At 37.7% G+C, this 19,931-nt stretch overlaps 1 protein-coding gene across 1 annotated transcript; it reads left to right on the top strand.

Moving 5' to 3' along the window:
- Positions 1 to 13,866: 13,866 nt before the first annotated feature.
- Positions 13,867 to 19,438, top strand: Sap30 (Sin3A associated protein 30). Its single transcript, XM_015486005.2, has 5 exons — positions 13,867 to 14,028; positions 14,242 to 14,472; positions 16,165 to 16,290; positions 16,563 to 16,661; positions 19,105 to 19,438. Exons 1-5 carry the CDS (start codon positions 13,867 to 13,869, stop codon positions 19,225 to 19,227), a joined length of 741 nt encoding a protein of 246 aa, XP_015341491.1. The 3' UTR covers positions 19,228 to 19,438.
- The last annotated feature ends 493 nt before the right edge of the window (positions 19,439 to 19,931 follow it).

The following is a 19,931-nucleotide window of genomic DNA, read 5'->3' as shown; positions in this document are numbered from 1 at the left end:
CCCGCCCTTGGCAGCCCCGGCCCTCACCAGCCAGTACCCCAAATTCAGCTCGCCAGGTCGGACCCCAGGAGTCACGGCGCCGAGACACCAGAGAGGGCTCTGAAGGAAGGGGGAAGGGCAGGCCCACGAACCAGAAGAGGTTAAGGGGGATTCTTGCCTGATGGGAGCTTTTCCTCAGAGTCCCGCAGAGGGGCCGGATCAGACAGAGAAGCTTCCTCCCCTGGGCTCCGGCGTGAACTGGTTTATCGCTAACGCAATCCTCAGCCTCTTGTTTTGCAGAGTTCTCCGCGCCACGGCAACTTGACGAGCGCCGCCAGAGACCACACCTCCATCTCTCTGATTGGCTGGTACGATTATTCAAACCCGGGGAGTCTCCGCCTCCTCCCCAAGACGGCTTCCTATTGGTCAGTGTCTCTCTAGGTCCGTCCCCTTTTCCCCAGCCTAGCAGGTTCGGTGGGTCGCCCAGGTCGTTAACTCCCAGACCCGTTAGAACCGGTCAGAAGAGGAATGTACTGCTCGATCCTGATTGGCGGCAGGAAAAGGGTTTGAAAAATGGCGGGCCTGACAGTGATTGGCCAGGACTGCAAATGGAGGAGTGGTTGGCCCTAGAGGAAAAGCCCCGCCAGATTTAAAAGTAATAAGTCAGGAGCCTGGGGGTGGTTCTCCAGGGCCTGGCGGCTGCACCTGGGCTTACTGACGCTAAGGTAAAGGCGGAAGCCTGTCTTATCCCTTTTCCAACCAGTTTTGGTCCTTTCTCTTCTACGTCCCAGCCCGACCCTGCAGCGTTGTCTCTTGGGAGCTGTAGTCCCTTGCAGCCCTGCAGTCTCCCTAGCACTGTTCAAAAAACAGTAAGTTGGGGAGACTGAGGAGTTTGATCTGCGGACCGATTTCTCAGCCCCTTGGATGTGTCGTTGAGGCTGAGTAGACCCGCAAAAGACAAGGCAAGAAGCCTCAGAGTGTGAGGCGCGCGAGAGGGCAGTTGCTCCCGCCTCCTGTGCGTAGGGTGACAAAAAAGCCAAGTGAGGCGCTTCCCGCCGAGGGAGTTTCCCTCGGGAAGTCCCGCCCTTCATTGGCTCTTTGTCTCAGGTGTCAAACATTAGGAGGTGAACGGGCGCGCCCTCCCGCGCCCCGCTCGCCCCGCCTCCCCGGCCTGTCCCTGATTTTGGCTGTAGGCTGAGGGCCGACTAGGGACCAGCGGCCCACGCCCCAGTCCTCAGCGCGCGCGTGGAGGTCGGGGCCCAGGCGGCCGCCTCACTTTGCTCATTGACTCCGGCTTCTAAGGTGACAGTTTTTTAAAAATTGAAAATCTAATAAAACAGTGGATGCTTCACCCTGCCTCACCCCCAGTTGCATATATTCGTCAAATTATGTACAGCAACATTTTAGACTCCTGCAAGCTGCCTTAACTTGCTGCTTACCAGCCTCACAAGCTGCCTTCCCTAAGGTAGGACTTTGACACTTTAGTAAACTATTTCTGTGTGGTGTCTAGTTTTGAAGGTTCCCCCGCCCCCAGCCTTTTGGCCTATTATCTATTGCACTGACAGTTTCAACGGGTTTTTAGTTTTGTCTTGTTTTTACAGTAAGTTTGCTTGCATTTGAAACTGCATGCTCCTCTTTGGTTTGAGTATGGTAATCATACTCGGTGATACCTCAGATCCAGCAATTCTTTACCCAGATTTACTAATAAAAACTATAGAGTTTTTTTTAAAGTGTATTTCCCTTATGACGGTATAGTGGTTGCTCAATATTGTGAATGTAGTTCATGCCAGTGAATTGTACACTGACAAATGGCTAAAATGGTGAGTTTTATGTATGTTTTACCACAATTTAAAAAAAAAAAAGTGGCAGTTTTTCAAAAAGATAAAAGTGAATTTTCTTGTTTTAAGGATCTTAAAAATTTTATTAGTCATAATCCTTAATTTATAACATTTTTGTGCCTGCCGAAGCTTCTATACCTACAAAATGACAATTGCAACTATAAGTTGTGCTTATATAAGAATTGGGCATTTAATCAAGAACTGTTTACTGAATATGTTAAGCATTGAGTTTAGCAGTAAAAATATAAAGATGAAATGTCATGGCCTTTGCCCTTGGAATATTTACAGTGTAGAGGAAGACAAAAATAGGAAAGGGCAGTAAAACATAATAATTGTTGAAATTGTTCAATTATGAGAGCATAAAATAATTACCTAACACCATGGGGAAGTAGGGAAGCCTTCCATGAAAGTAGCATTTGATTACAGTTGGAGTGGGAATATTAAATGGGGGGGGGGGGGAATAAACAGAAAGGCCTTTGAAAGAGCCTGACTTATTTGGAGATGAACTAGAAGAATGGTGTTGGACTGGCAGTTTACAAAGAAATTTAGTCTTTCCTATAGTCAAAGGAATTACTGAAAATTGTGAGAAAGTGTAAAATAATTAGATTTCCACCTTAGATGGTAGCGTTTACAGCATGGTAAAAATGAAGTCACATTAACTTTAAAGTCATAATCCACTGAGTTCAGTGGCACAGATCCATAATCCAGTTACTCAGGAAGCTGAGGCAGGAGAGTTGAAAGTTGGAGGCCACCCTGGGCAATTTAGTGAGGCCTGTCTCAAAATTGTTGAAAAGGGGCTAGCCATAGCTCTGAAGCAGAGAGTTCCTGGGTTCAATCCCCAGTACCAATAGTTACTAAAGTTTACTTCACTTGGAGAATTTTGTGTTGCTTCTAATAATAAATTGGTTTCAAAACTTTTTATGTTATATATAAAGCACTATAAAGCAAATAGTGAATTTATTCAACATCCCAAATCAACCCACTTGAATCAAATGTATGAAATATGATATGTCAAGAGCTTTGTAATGTTTTGAACAACTAATAAAAAAAAAAATAGAATAACTAAAAAAAAAACCCAAATCAGAGCTACTAACTGAAGTCTACATTTCATTCTATTTTATAAGAATCATGATTCTAAGACCCTCTTCCTTTCAATTATACTAGCAATTGGTTGGGTGTGAGGTGCTTATTTTTCAGAAAGGTTTTTTAATCCCTAATCTTGATGCCTAGAAGAGACAAAGGACCATCGGGCAAGCCAAGATTGATGATAGGCTCACTTAAGTGTTATGGGTTAAATTATGCCCCCCTCAAACTTCATATGTTGAGTTTTTAGCACCCAGTACCTCAGAAGATAATCTTAATTGGGAATAGGGTCGTTGTGGGATGCTATTAGTTAAGACAAAGTCATACTGGAGTAGGATGAGCCCCTAATCCAGTATGATTGATGTCCTTATCAAAAAGAAAAATTTGGACACCTATACAGCTATAGAGGTAAGACAGTGTGAAAACACAAAAATATAGCACGTACAAGTAGAGAAACCTGTAACAGATTCTCCTTCCCTTACTGCTCTCAGATCTGCTGATACCAATTTCCATTCTTCATCATAGCAGAGAAAAGAAAAACATTTCTATATTTAATCTACTTTTACCATTGCTGTTAAGATTTCACTTTCATGCTATACTTCCTGGCCTAGAAGTAGTAATATTGAGAAGCACATTAAAGTGTAAATAGGTTTAACTAAGATCTTGATGGTTGTTGATTACAGAACACTACCATTTTTGGTGAAAAAAAATAAAGTATCTGGTAGCATCAAAAAAAAAAAAAAAAAACTTAGTCCTAAATATAATTCTGAAAAGATGAATTAATATGCAAAAAAATCAAGGCCTGGGCTGGAGATATGGCTCAGCGGTAGAGTGCTTGCCTACCATGCATGAGGCCGGAGTTCAATCCCCCCAGTACCACCAAAACGAGAAAAAAAGAAAGAAAAGAAAAAAAAAAATCAAGGCCTGATTCACCGTAGTATGACTTATTTGACATAACTATTACAACTTTATCAGAAAACTGAAATGTCCTAAAAGGAGAATACTAAAGGTCTTTTTCACTGTTCCAGTCTTATGATATTTCTAAATAGGGAAATAAAGTGGTATTCTCAATTAACTTGAAAACCATTTTTTTCCAAGAACACATTAATTTTATGTATTTTAAAACAAATACCCTATATTTATTAAGGCAGTACACCTTTCTAAAAGATGATGAAAAGCAAAATGTTTATATTCTTCATAAAAATGATAAATAAAGGGGCTGGAGCTGTGGCTCAGTGGTAGAGCACTTGCCTAGCATTGTGAGGCACAATGGTTTCAATCCTCAACACCATGTATAATACATAAATAAATAAATAAAGGTCACTAAAAAAATATTTTTAAAAAGATAAAAAAACAGGAACTTGTGATTTAGAACAGTTCACTCACTTGGCATTTCTAGGCCTACGATTGACAAACTAAATTGAGCTTCAGGGGATAATCTCTAAAGTATCAACTGACAAACTGTATGATTCTGTAATTTTGACAGTATGTGATCATAATGTGAGCAAATAAACATATTTTAACTTATGCAATTGTTATGTAGTTCAGTGATTATAATTAAACTTAAAAATATAAATAACGTGTCTATAAGAATACTGATTAGTTTTAATTCCAGTTATTCTAAAACAGTGGTTGATGGAGTAAGAGTTGATAGATGCTAAACATAATAAATTATGTAGACCAAACTGGATCACACAATATTTCCATCATCTTATCCTTTCATTAAAATTATCTGGACAACTTTTCCCCTCAGATGGTATCATTACATCACTTTATTTGCCAAACTGTCTTAATTCAGCATCTCATGAATCATAAAACATATGCTGTTAGCAATAAACTAATTATGAGGAACAACACTATTTCCAAAGTTTGTCCCTATCCTATTCCTACCTGTAAACAACTATTCTATTGAAAAACTTGAATTTATCTACAACAATGTCAGTCTTGCAGAATTGTATTAAAATGATATGCTAGATTGGAATGCCTATCATTTATTTGATCAGTCTTCCTAAAAATTTTATACTTTTAATAATCTGTGATCATAGTCAGATTGGAAAATACTAATGGATAATATGTACATTTTTTTTTCCAGTACTAGGGATTAAACCCTGGGGGCTTTGCCACTGAGCTATCTCCCTATCCCTTTTATTTTTTTTATTTTGAGACAGGGTCTCACTAAATTGCAGAGACTGGCCTCAAATTTGCAATCCTCGTGAGTCACTGAGATTAAGGCATGCTCCACAGTGCCTGGCAGGATATACATTTTTTATAGACCCTTCCCCTGAAAAGCGATAAATAAATTCTCAATGGTGATTATCATTGATTAATTAACTCATAAAGTGAGCCAAAATGAAGTCTACTTTATACAAGGTTAGTAGCATATAAAATAGTTATTTTGAGTTGCATAGTTGGTGAATAAACAGAAAAAAATACTCTGCACAGTTCCTCAAAGAGTAATCTTAGATTGGAGCTGAGTATTTTCAAGTCGTTTTAAAGGCAGTGAGGAAAGATAAGCCTATTATCAAGTAGGCACATCCACATGTGGGTAGATCACTGATTATGAGGCCTAACTGTATACTCACTTCAGAAATGAAATTTAGTGATATAGTTGAATAATGTATTTTTGAAGAACTGAAAATACAAGTTTTAAAAAATGAAAAATGTGTGCAGGCACAGTTGCACATGCCTGTAATCCCAGCAGCTTGGAAGCCAAAAGCAGGAGAATCGAGAATTCAAAGCCAGCCTCAGCAGATCAGTGAGGCCCTAAGCAACTTAGTGAGACTGTCTCAAAATAAATAAAAAAGGCTTGGAATATGACTCAGTGTTTAAGCATCCTTTGGTTCAATACCTTGTACCAAAAAATAGAAAGAAAACAAAGTTATTTTTAACTATTAAACTGTTTTTGTGAATCTAGATAAAATCTCCATGAGAAAAGTGATTTATTCCTGATGAAAATAATTTTCCAGTCTTTCCTGGGTAAGGAGTCAGAGACCAATCAAAAAGTCATGCAGGGCTGGGGTTGTGGCTCAGTGGTAGAGAACTTGCCTAGCACATGTGAGACACTGGGTTCGATACCCAGCACTACATTAAAAAAAAATGTATTGAAAGAAAAAAAATATCATGCAGCAATAAATATCTAAGGAACAGGAATGAACCACAGGTGATCTAGGTCTTATTAAAACTTTGCAACACAGAATGGACAATGCTGAATCCCTCACTGGATTGTGATAAGTAGCTCCTTATCCTTCCATCTATTAGAGAGGTTGTTCCTACCTAAATAACAAAGGTCAAACCTGCTCTAGTAAAATATATCTTTTAAGCACATCATAATATAAAGTGTTAAAACCTAAAGACATGCTGGGTCCAGTGGTGTACACCTGTAATCCTAGGATGACTCAGGAAGCTGAGGCAGGAGGATCACAAGTCCAAGGCCAGCCCCAGCAACTTAGAGAGGTACTGAGAAATTTAGTGAGACCCTATCTCAAAATAAGAAGGGCTGGAATGTAGCTCAGTGGTAGAGAGTCCCTGGGTTCAATCCTTGGGAAGGGAAGGAAAGCAAGGGAGAGCTTTGCAGGGGATAAAGGAAGAAAGGGACTGGGTACAGATATAGTTCAATGGTTCAATACCCAGTACCACCCGCCAAAAGAAAGGAAGAAGAAGGAACCAGAGGAGAGAGATTCAAGAAAGCAAAAATAAATCTGACAGCCAACTCTTAAATAAGAAGCCTATGGAATGGCTTTAGAAACAAAAATGAGAAAGTACCTTGAGTTTTATATCCAGGGGAAAAGTTTTCAAGAATTAAGAGGAAAAAAAAAAAAGATGTTTCGAGACAAAAAAGTTGTCCTGCTTAAGGAAAATAATCTTAAATCATCAGGAGGAGAAAAGGATCACAAACAAGGGTAATTATGTGGATTTAGAAAGAGTATTACCTGTTTAAAACAGCAATAATAACTGTATAATGTGGAAGTAGAATATATGACAACAATAGCAAAAAAGATGAGAAGGATAAGTGGAGTTTTTGTAAAGGTCTTTTATAGTTCATAAAGTGGTAAAAATAGCAATTTGTATTAAACTGTATTGAGCCAAGCATGCTATATCCTGTTTAAGGTGCTAATATACATACATATAAATAAATACATATGTGTAAAAATTTATTCTCTTGCACATAAGATGCCATGTCTTAATCTATACTAAAAGTCAATGGCTAATGATTACTAAGCATGTGAAATATGTTTAATATTGTTAGTCATTAGGGAAATGCAAACTAAAATCACAGTAGACACCCCCACTTTTCACTAGGATGACTACAATCAAAAGATGGTAGAAGTGTGGTAAAGATGTGGAAAAATTGAGACCTTCATATATCACTGATGGGAATGAAAATGCTATAGTCATATGGAAAACAGTTTGGCAGTTTCTCAAAATTTAAACACTCCTAGGCATCTACCCAAGAGAAATGAAAACCAATGTCTACAAAAACACTTTAATGCAAATGTTCATAGCAGTCTTATTTGTAAAAGCCCTAAACTGGAAACAATCCAAATGCCCACTACTGGACAGTGAATAAACAAAAATATGGTATATCCATGCATTGAAATACTATTCATCAATAAAAACAAACAACAATACAAGCTATAATATGAATAAACCTTAAAAACATTATACTAAGTGAAAGAAGTGAGACAAACATAACATTTCTGTAACAGGCAAATGTATAAAAGCAGAAAGCAGAAGATTGCCCCCGGGGCTGGAAATGGTAGTAGGAACTGGCTGAAGAAAGGCACAATGGAATGTCTTCAGGTGATAGAAATGTTCTAAAACTAGATTATGGTGATGGTTGCATAAGTTTACTAAAAATCATTGAACCATATACTTCAAATGGGTAAAATTTATTATATATATAAATTACACCCCAACAAAGCTATTTTTTTTAAAAAAGCCAATGACTTGTTAGAACATGACATTTGAAATAGTCAAGGACTGAATATTCTAAAAGACAATGTGAATCTCCCAGAGTTTCATGACATTTAGTGGACAAAAATCTAGCTATAGATGGCAGACCTTGCTTTCATACAATAGGAAAGTAATTCTTTTGTAAATAATTTTGAAAATAATTTTTTATCTACTTTTTTGTAGGTATTTTCAGTTAAGGTAAATTTGTTTTATATTTGTTGCTAGTGGTGCTATTAATAATTACCCAGAGGTAGATTGCCTTTAAATGTAAAGCGTATATTCAATTACACCAATGATCAAATAGAAACAATGCAAAAAGTGTTGGGTTTGCTGGAGCACCCCAACTAGCATTCAGTGCACACTAATTAAACACTATAAGCAAACCACACAATCCTAGGGCAACCACGAGCCCCAAAATACCTCCCATGCCACATGACTTCTCTTAGTAAAAGAGCAGATGTTGTCCTTGTCTGTGGTTCTCTCCAGCCGATGGCTGGACATCAGGGAATGGTAGAGTCAGTCTACAGATGGACAGCAAGGCGGCCAGTCTGACTGATGGCCTTGGAGCAAACCTCTTCATTGTGGCAGGATAGCAATTTAAATACAGTTCCAAGTTGGTGGTGTATGTTGGTTATTGGTTACACCCAGTGAAAATCAATGTCCATTGGTTATGTCCTGTGAGGTGATGTAGTTGCAATTGGGCATGTTCTTTGAGCATGTCCATGGATCTATGCTCCCTATCAATTGTAACTATTCATTGATAAGCATGCCTATGGCTAGCGCCCCTTACAGCTCTTTATCAGTGGCAAGCAGACATGACTAAGCAGTTCAATGGCTGCTGTTCCTTATGGCCAGCAATTTAATGAGTCCCAGCATGTCTATGCAGATGCTTCTTACAATATTAGTACTATGTTGATCTTAGGTTAAACCAATGATAGTTTTTTTTTCTTAAGTTTGCAAATTCTAATGTAAATACACATAAATATAAAGGTAATATATTTACTTTGTCTTCTAATTTTGTTCCTGTGCTTAGTAGTTTGACTGTATTTAGAAATACATTTACAAACAATGTGAAATTTTCAGATGTACTTTTCAAATAATCCTAGAATTTTAATTAAGCTAAAATGTATTTATGCATACCTTAAATTTGGATTAATGGATAAATAAAAAGAAGAGCTTGGGCTGGGATTGTAGCTCAGTGGTAGAGTGCTTGCCTGGCATGTGTGAAGCACTAGGTTTGATCCTTAGCACCACATAAAAATAAATAAAGATACTGTGTCCATCTACAACAACAAAAATTTTTTTTAAGTTTATTCTGTATCTAGTAGGATTAACTGAAATTTTAAAAGAGTAAAAATTAAAGAAGTGATCTTCATTGAAAACATTAACAATCATTCTAGGAATTTGTATAAGCAATTCTCTAGATAGCGATCCAGCTCTTGTACAGACACAGAAGAATTCTGTCTATTCAGTAATATTTAGGCCTATCTTATTCCCATATTTATTTGTTTGGGGGTTTGGGGTCCCAAAGATCTTAAAAATGGAGTAATTATAATCCTAGAACCTGAGACTGCTGAATATGAGACCAAAACCAAATCTATTCTCAAAATTCAAAAATAGAAGCCAGTGAAAAAATTCCATCCAAATTTTAAATAATCTTAATGAGGACAAGATTTAAGCAAAAGAATCTATTTCTCAAGTCTTTCTCCTACACGAGGCCCTCAACATCCCAAGCTAAAAATTCTGGATTCATTTTCAGGGTCTAATGTAAGCTATTGTTTTCCACTGCCATTGCTGCTGCCTACCCTAAGTATCTTCTCACCATTACAGCCTTTCCAAACACTTAAACCTATGGGTCTCCAAGATGTTCCTATTATGTCAGCAAATAAGAAAAATACACTGAAAAGCATGCATGACGATTTATGACATGAAAGAGAAGCAACAGAGAAGATAGGCATAAAAGGACACAGGTTAAAAAAAAAGTAACAGTGATAAGCAGTAAGGTCAAGAGTGGATCAGGAGGTAAACTGCACAAAATAACAAATATATGGAGAGAGACTAGATTTTATGAACTTTGTGGCTCAGGCCATTTAAATATATATAATGCCATTTATTTAACTGTGTTTTATATGATTTTAAGTATTGTAAAATTGTCAGTCTTCAAAATAACACCAATGAGATATGTATACTATTATCTTTGTGGTATAGAAGTAACTGAAGCAAAGAGCAAGTAATTGCCTAAGCTCACAGTGTTAGTGTTCAACCAGGAAAACAAAAATCACTTCAGATATTTCAGAGAGAAATATTACTGAGAGAATCATTACAAAAGTATTAGGGTTGGAGGAGCAAAAAGGGAAGGTGCTTTAATCCAGAGGTAACTTTAATTATCGATATTTGTGTTGATACTAATATGGAACAAGAAAAGCTACCCTCCTATCATTAAAAGGACAAAAGGCAAATAGTGTTATAAAAAACCCACAACTGTGATGCTTCTGAGGCTATTGGAACTATCTCTGCTAGGTGTATTTCAGGAAGTCAGCAACCAGCCTTTACATTGCCCCTACCATTCCTGGATCCAGGATAGAAGAGAACAACACTCCTAAGGCTGCTGAAGTCAGAAGGGAAAAAATGTTTTCTGTCTTCCTCTTGCCTTTTAATCTTCCATTAGCAGAACTGAAATCAGTAGGCAAGTGAGTCTGGCAAATGCTTTTTAGGATGCCAGTACCCTGTGGTACACAAGAGAGTAAAAGAATGAAAATGGAACTGAGAAACAACTAACACAAATAACTGTCAAGTGACAGAGTTTAAATTTCAAGCAGTTGGCTCCTGAGTCCATGCTCTTAACTACAATAGTATGTTATGACACTATGACATGCTATAACAACAGGATTTCATACATTTTTAAATTTATAGCTGTTGACTAAGGCAGGTTGGCAACAAAGAAATTCTAAGGATTGAGTTCATTCTACAAATGTTAAGTGTCTACTTTGTGCCAGACATTGTTACAGTGGATATAGGATGATGCACAAACAAAAAGAAACAAAAGTTAAAGTGCTCCTTTTTTCTTATTCTAGATTGAACAAAATTCCCTGGGAAGGATTCTAGGTAGCCTGCTTTGAATCATGTGACCACCTATTGAACTAGCACTTTAGCTAAGGGGCAAGTAGTGGGGGAAATAACCAAGTGGAAAGGACCACTAGAAATCTGAGACAAGGATTTTAGTGCAGATAGTTTATCTAAGGGATGCAGGAAACATCAGTGGAAGGTGAAGAAGAAAGAAAAAGAAGGGAATGCAGTCATTGAAGGGTGCGGTATCAAGCAGCTACAACTGCTAAAGCCTGGAGCATAATCTCAGGGGAAAACTCTGGGAAATAGTGTAAAACTCAGACTTAGCTAGGATGTGTATGGGTGTGTGTTAGAACAAATTCTTTAGTGGGTGAAAGCTGCTAGGGTGGGAAGTTAATTCTAAGGCATTTTCAACTTGCGTTGACCACATGGACACAGCTGCCTTCCACAATTTAGGAGAAAGCCCTCAAGCAAAGAAATGAACATTGAAATAATAAAGGTCAGAGAGGCAGGGGCAGAGATCAGTCTGTCTGCCACTCTTGAGTTTTTCCATTGGGTAAATATTTCCTGTACCTAATGAACAAAGTTGTTAAGAATTTCAAGAGAAATAATACCTGTGAAGGAGCTTTATAAAGCAGAAAGTATAATATCAAAAATTATTGTTTAGAAGTTTCTTGAAAGGCAGGAATGTATATCATCATTATATATTTCATAGGGTCTAGTGCAGTGCTATGCATGTGTCAAAGTCACAAATATTTAAATATTTACTGGATGAATTTTTAATACCTGAACATATTTTGTAGGTTAACAGGTAAAATATTTTAGCCTGTAGTTAAAAATAATAACTCATTTCCTAATTTCTAAAATAATTTTTCATATCTTTAAGCAATTTAAAGTAACATGGACCTGTCTATTCGTTTGTCAAACATTCTTAAAATCTACATCATTGTAGAAAACTCTTAATTATCTATCCAATAACCATTCTCTTCTTCCTTAAAAAAAAAAAAAATACTCTAGCTGGGCATGATGGCCCACACCTCTGATCCTGGGGAGCTATGTTCAATCTCTTTTTGAAGATAATAACATTCTATCTCAATAGATAGCCAGAAGTAATTTTGCACCCAGTGCAAGCTCCAGCATTACCTGGGAACTACATCTACTTTTCTGTACACTTCACACTTTGATGATAATTAAATCATGGTAGAAATCATATCCTATACAAAATGTCAGATAATGGATAGCTTCAGAATGCTTATCTTTTAAAATGTATGTAGTACTAGTTGAATCAAGCAACATCTGTCAAGTCACTTGGATCTAGGGTTGGAATCCAATATACATGAAGGGTGATAACCCTAGTTATCACTCTGGGGTAAGACTCCAAGAAGCACAGCCCAAAATGGTTGGCTGAAAAATCCACAAGAACTATTGGTACCCGTTAGCACTTTAAAAAAGGAAATGAAGCCTCTCTCTATAGGAACGTAGCACCCAATTCTTCAAATTATTTCTATAATTTCTCAGATAAAATGCATACCAAAAATCAAAGATAAAGGATGCAAAAAGAGTCAAGCATGAGTCAGACCAGCAGAAATGACAGACAAAAGAAAGAATAAACATAATTTTAAAAACCACTATTTTGCTATGTTCGTGGAAGAAAATCAAAAATTTTACCAGAGAACTGGGAACTATAAAAGGTGACTTAAGGTTTGAAAAAGAACAACGTAAGAATTATAAAAGCATATCTAAAGAAAGAATGCGTGCAGGTTAGAAGAATCCAAAATAAGAGGAGATACACATTTAAAAATTAAAATTACTGAAGACAGGGCAGAAGATACAAGGATACAGGGGGAGACCTGATATGTATTGAATTGGAGCCCCAGAAATGGAACAGTTTAGATAAAGGCAGAAATGATATGTGAAAACATAATGGCCTAGAATTTCTGAAAATTGATTTAAAATATTAATTATAATTTAAGAAGCTCAGTAAAGTACAAGCAAGATTTTTTTAAATGCATTTTTATCATTGAACTGAAATGCACATACGAAATGGAAAGCTTTGGCTTTCAGTGTAGATAGCATTTTCAATAAATTTAAGTATTAAAAAAAACTCAAAAATCTACTGCCTGAAATGTACGTATTTTTGTTTAAACAGTGATACTGGTTAACAGTATCTGCTGATAATGACGCACAATAACTAGCAAAGGTGCAGGCTTTCATATTAGCCACTCCCATCCTGCCCCTCCCTCCACAAGCACAAGCACACTTGCACGCAGGCATACACCCGCCCGCACGCACGTACGGGCGTGTGGACGACTCAGGAAATCGGATTTCTCTCCCGTTACGCTCGGTGGAACTGACGCTGGGAAGTTTCCGAGGAGCTGTCGGGCTGACTTGGTATTGGTTGGGGGGGAGGTCTACGTTCCCCTTTAAGCGATGTTAACTGCGTCCTTCTCCAGATCCTTTTGAGGAGTGATTGAAAAGGTCGGAAGTGGAGACGAAAAATAGCCCTGCAATTGCGAACTCGTCAGTAGATGTTTGTGAGGACCTGGCATGGTCGACAAGACGGGAGGGCGTTTCCCCCCACACACTCCCCGCCGCGCTGTATTTATTTGGTGCTTCAGTGTTTGGTCAAGTTGAGGCAGAGCGCCTGGTCCCCCGAGTTCCTGACTCAGGTTTCCACAAAAGCGTGGTTGTACGAAACACCCCGAAACTTTTCCACACGCTCACTTGTCTCTCTCTCTCTCACACACACACACACATACACACACAATTTGTGCTTCTCAGGAATCGGCCGACTGACTGAACACCAACTCTGCAAAAGAACAATAGCTGAACACATCCCACCTTCCCGGGAGAAACAGGAGGCAAGACACCCTAACACCGCACTCCACTTTGCCGGGTGCTTAAAAACAAAAAAAGGCCGGCCAGTCGCCGCACGCTGCATGCCGGGATGAGTAGTTTCTCCAAGCCGCCAGGCGCCGGGTTCAGAACACAGGTCAGGTGGACTCCCCCCACGGAGGACTACCGTTCCCGTGGGGCCTCGCGGCAGAGTGGAGGAGGCGGGGTGGGAGGAGATGCGTCGTGCTTGCGCAAGTTCAGGGGCTGGAGGGAGGCGGGGGCGCCGCGGTCCAACTGCTGAAGTCTCCATGTGACAGTGAGCGGGGTTCCCTCTCCAGGGGCCACACTACTCTCGGTCCCAGCCACAAGCGCTGTCCACTGTTCATTGCCGACGGAGACAAGCAGGCCGGGGATACTTGGTGTTTGGCCGACGACCGCCGAACTTGGGGTGCAGAGTGCATTGCCGCCGCCGGGTAGGGCGCCTTAGGGACCTGGCCGGGAGAGGCGGAGCGGGGATTTNCCGGACGGGAGCGAACCCGGCGCCGGGGCGGTCTCAGCGGCTGGGCCCCCGGGGGCGGCCGGGCCGGGCCCCGGGCAGCTATGCTGTTTACGGGAGGACGGTGAGCGGTGCGGCCGAGCGGCTGGCAATGCCAGCTTCAGCAAGAGGATTCAGAAGAGCATCTCCCAGAAGAAGGTGAAGATCGAGCTGGATAAGAGTGTAAGTGACCTCGGCCCGCCCCGCGGAGTCCCGGCAGCTGTGCAGAGACGTGGGTTGTTGGCGGGGTTCACAGCTCCTGCAGACTGGCTGCAGTGCGGACTCGTGCGTTCTCCGTTAGGGAGTAAACAACAAAGTCGCTGCAACTCGGACCGCCAACCACAACGTATGCACACGCATGCAGTGGTTCCTGTCCTGCTAGTCCCCCACCCCGACTCCCGCTGCCCGCCTCTCCCGCGCACAGCCTTCCCTCTTCCTCCTTTTGCTGTGATCTGGAAACGAAACAAAGGGGACCGCCGCACCGAGGGCCCAGAGTAGTTTTCCTGTAGCCCGGCAGTCTTCTGGAATGGAGGCGCCTTTGTTTTGCTGCCCGAGCTGGCGATTGGCCCCAGGGAGTTGTAGCTCCCCTCGTCTGAGGAAAGTGGAGTCCTGCAGGACCCTGCACCGCAGTCGAGGAAGATCTGTTCTTTTCGATGTTGGGTCTTTTCTCAACGCAGAGTGAGAGAGGAGCCAGCTTGTAAACGATGTTTGCGATGTCAGCTCTTAGGGCAGCTGCGCCCAACGTGGAGAGCACGTAAGCCTCTGCGGTTTTGCAGTCGGTTTGGCAGCCATCGGGATTTCTTTTTTCGTCCGTTTGCACGTCAGTTCTTTTGACCATCTATGAATTTTTTTTAAATTTCTTTTTTTAGAAAGAACCATTGCTACCTTTCAGAGCTCTGACTTGTGTAAATAAATAACAAGATACAGAACATAGCACATGTCCCGTATGTTTTTAACTTGAACTTACCTTAGAAGTAAATATAAATGCCTGTTAAATCAGCCCTTAACTGTATTTTTTTTAAAAGGAGTTAACTTTCATTAGTTGGAACCCAATATTTCATTGTCACTATACAACTCTCCAGAGTGTAAAGTTTTAGAAAAGTGTGTCACACCTTCTATCTATTGTAACAGTTCTTCAGTGGTGTTCATGAGAAACATTTCAAATGAACCTGAATTTAAAATAATTGCTTTAATCGGAAAAATGTATTCAGATAAATATATACATTTAATAGAAAGAAAAATTAGTAACTGAAGTTTAAATATAGATTGTAAATCATACATTACTAAAATATGCTTTTCTTTAACTACAGAAAATACTGTAGCCAAATTGTGAGCAATATCATCTTTCCTATTGTGAGGAAGAATCTAGCATGAACTAATTCAGGTCATTCTCACTGTTTCTCCTCAAAACCCAGAGGATTGGAATTTATTATTCTCTATCTCTACCTCCCTACCTTCCTCAATTGGTATCACCCCCTGCCTCCAACTGGCACCCCACCTGTCCAACCAATACCCTTTCCTCTTAACAGTATTGCCAGGCATCTTATGTTTTAACAAGATAAAGAATTTAGGAGTAGGAAGAGTGCTGGGGTTGTGGCTCAGTGGCAGAGCATTCACCTAGCACATGGGAGGTCCTGGGTTCGATCCTCAGCACCACATAAAAGTAAATAAATAAAATAAAGCTATTGTGTCCAACTACAACTAAAAAATTAAAAAAAAATTGAAAAGAGTAGAAAGAAACATGCCATTGTATTAACAATGGCTTGTTTTTGACTTTTTTATTTGTAATAATTCATTGTGGCCTATGCATTTTACTAAAATATAGATGCATTTTTACTCTAATCATAAGCAGTCTGTGAAACTTTTCTATTTCAGGCAAGGCATCTTTACATTTGTGATTATCATAAAAACTTAATTCAGAGTGTCCGAAACAGAAGAAAAAGAAAAGGGAGTGATGATGATGGAGGTGATTCACCTGTTCAAGACATTGATACTCCAGAGGTAGAAGAAAACTTTTGTATGTTAAATATAAACCATAAGTATTCTATTCCAAAGCTTTTCTAGAAAGAGATAAACAATTTTTTAATGTTTAAAGCAAAGTTTAATATAGCCAGTTAACACTCTCCATGTACACAATTTGAATGTTTACATCTGAATTGACAGTTTTTATAGCTCTGTAACAATCAAATTGAATTTTTATTGTTATTATGCATATCAATGATAAATTTTCAAAAAAATTTCTGAACTAATTAATGTATGTTACTTTTTTCTAGGTTGACTTATACCAATTACAAGTAAATACACTTAGGCGATACAAAAGACACTTCAAGCTACCAACCAGACCAGGACTTAATAAAGCTCAACTTGTTGAGGTATATATGAGTTTTGAACTATATAAACTTCAAATGAGCCTGTATACACAAACAAGAGGTGATGAAACAAATACTGCTAACAAAATTATTAATGTAGTATATGTAACTATACATTTTGGTTAGAAAGATCAAAGTTATTAAGAAATCTATTGTAGAAAAATCTAGATGCCTAGAAACATTTGCTACTTAGGAAATTTCTATATGTAATTACTACTTAGTGGATTATATACAGATTGTGTACAGCGTCTTCACATAAAGGCTCTCACAATATCGAATGAAAAATTTTTTTCCTCATTCTAGAAATATTAGTTTTAAAATTCCATTTAATCAGTTAATGTTTATTGAACACCTAATTGAGGCATAATAAACAAATATGCCATTATTTTTTTTTAGAATTTATTTTTTGAAGTTTCTGATGGAAGAGTCTACAAATGAGTCTTTAAGAGATGTTTCCATAACTTGCTGATTTAACTATTCAGAATTTGTCCTTGTTTGTTTGACTATTAACATCTATGTTTTCTTCACATCAAGAGAGGCAAAAACTTATCCAAGCTTTTACTTATAGTTTGCTTTTATATAGGATTTCTGGTACTCTCATTAGTTTTGAAAAGTTCACTGATCATATGAACCAGAACCAAAAAATCTGAATATTTTTAAGATACATATAGACTTATATATTTACACTTTAAACATTTAAAATAATTTTTTTCACTTACTAGACAGAATAGACATAAATACATGAATCAGTTTTCTCATGTTCTGTAGCTTGAATTTAGTAGTTATTTCAAAATTTTCTAAAATGTGCATATTAGCTGGGTGTGATGGCTCACTCTTGTAATCCCCGCTACTTGGGAGATTGAGGCAAGAGGATTGTAAATTCCAGGCCAGCCTGGACAACTTAATGAAGTGGACCTTGTCTCAAAATAAAAAAGGGCTGGGGATGTGGCTTAATGGCAGCATCCCTGAGTTCAATCTCCAGTACCAGAAAAATAAATAAAATAAAATATTCATATTAATTAAGATAAAAATAAATAGAACTTTTTCAGTTCTTTGACAAAATTTTTTTGAATGCTGTTAAAATCCAAGATGCTATTTAGCCACAATTTCTTTTCTATTTCTTGCCTACATAACAAAAATAAAACTCTTTTCTTTATATTTGATTTTAAAGATCTAGTCCATTTTTGATTGTGCAATAATAACATAGATATTGCCTACCATGAAGTGGATCAGATATAAATTGAGTAAAGTCACCTTTGTTCTGCAACATGTATATGCAATGTGTATTTATTTATTTGTTTATTTATTTTTTAAGAGAGAGAATTTTTTTTTAATTTATTTTTTAGTTTTCGGCGGACATAACATCTTTATTTGTATGTGGTGCTGAGGATCGAACCCAGGCCGCACACATGCCAGGCGAGCGCGCTACCGCTTGAGCCACATCCCCAGCCCTGCAATGTGTATTTAAATGCATACATATTTTAATGCAAAATTTAAAACTGAAAATTTTGATAATCCAAACTTATAAAAACAGTTATATTATTCTAGAGCTATTTTTTTTTTTAATAAATAAGAAATCTAGATTCCAGGTATGCTTATCATCCTCCTCCTCCTCCTCCTCCCATTTGCTCTATTCTACTATTGCTAATTGTAGTCCACACATTAGATTAGCACCACAAAAAGACAAGGAAGCAATGCAGTCTTCAATGAACAGTCTCCTTTCTCCTTTCATTTTCTGTTCATAAGTTGTGTTCAGAAAAAACTTCAAGGAACCAGGCTGGGGTTGTGGCTCGGCGGTAGAGTACTCACCTAGCACATGTGAGGCCCTGGGTTCCATCCTCAGTACCACATAAAAATAATTAATAAACTAAAGGTATTGGGTCCACTACAACTAAAAAATAAATACTAAAAAAAAAAAACTTCAAGGAATCTTTATAAAGAATAATTCTAATAAATGAATTAATAAATATAAGTAGCAACAAAGATATTTGTAAACTATTTCATGGTTTCGCTAATATAAAAAATTCGAGAACTTCATTTTATTCTTTTTCTAAGTTGTAAACCATTCCTAGTGTGATACATGTGGACTCTTCAGTTTTTATCTGATGCATATTTAAAGTTTAAAAGTAGAAATATTTACTTCCTGATCTAGACCCAGTTGTAAAATTTAAAATATAAGGAAATATACTGCTAATCAATGTATATTTAATTAAATAGGGTCAAAGGGTCCTTTAAAATCAGACTGTCTTTTGTTCATAACATCTTATTTTTGTGTGTTTTTTTGTCCTGTTGCTGTTTTGTTAAATATAGTTTAATTTTTAAAAGAAATAACTCTTATCATCACATACCACTTTTGAACATTTGATGAAACAGTACCTTTTACCTATTTTATGAAGCCTGTTATATCTAAAATTTAATTTCCTCGATTTTTTTTTTTTCTTTATAGATAGTTGGTTGCCACTTTAGGTCTATTCCAGTGAATGAAAAAGACACCTTAACATATTTCATCTACTCAGTGAAGAATGACAAGAACAAATCAGATCTCAAGGTTGATAGTGGTGTTCACTAGGAGAGATGGCGTTAAGTCTAATATGTGGATGTTCAGATGTTAAGACTGTTTACTGTTTTTTCACATGTAGAAATGTTCTTTGTGTATTTTTTCTACAGAGAATTTTCTCTGGTTTTATTTCCTTTGTTTCTGATTCTAATAATTAGCTGGAAACTCATGTAAAATGAGCTTCCTAGATTAAAAATATTTTAAATAAAGGTTATTACTATTATAGTTGCTTCGGTGTATTTATTTTGTGAAACATGATTTTTAAACTGACTTAAGGAATCAATATTAATTGAAATTCTAATGTAAAGAGCCTACATTGATGTAACCCTTTTTTTTAAATTCCAAGAAATTAACAGCTTAAGTAGCAAGTGTAATTTACATTGGCTTTCACTGGGGAAGTTTGATTTGAAATTAAGGATATCCTAAATAGCATTATTTTTTAAAGTGTTTTATAGTGCTGTCAGAGTTGAAAATAGACTTTCAGTAGGATGCAACATCTTTTTATTTTCTTTCTTTGTTGTTATTACTTGAGGTAGTATTAAAAAATAGTTTCATTTATGTGCCCACCTCTTTCCAAAGAAGACATAATGTGCCAATAAAGACAAACACAGTGCTGATAGTTGAAATAAGAATATAGAAATAAATTTTGTCTTAAGGAAAATTATTTATATAGCATGAAAATAGATAATACTTCTGCAGTGCCCCTTAATTTTCAG

This window comes from Marmota marmota, unplaced genomic scaffold, assembly GCF_001458135.2.
Source record: "Marmota marmota marmota unplaced genomic scaffold, marMar, whole genome shotgun sequence".
Lineage (NCBI taxonomy): Eukaryota > Metazoa > Chordata > Mammalia > Rodentia > Sciuridae > Marmota > Marmota marmota.
The sequence above is the reverse complement of the archived record's forward strand: the minus strand, read 5'-3'. Positions and strand labels throughout refer to the sequence as shown.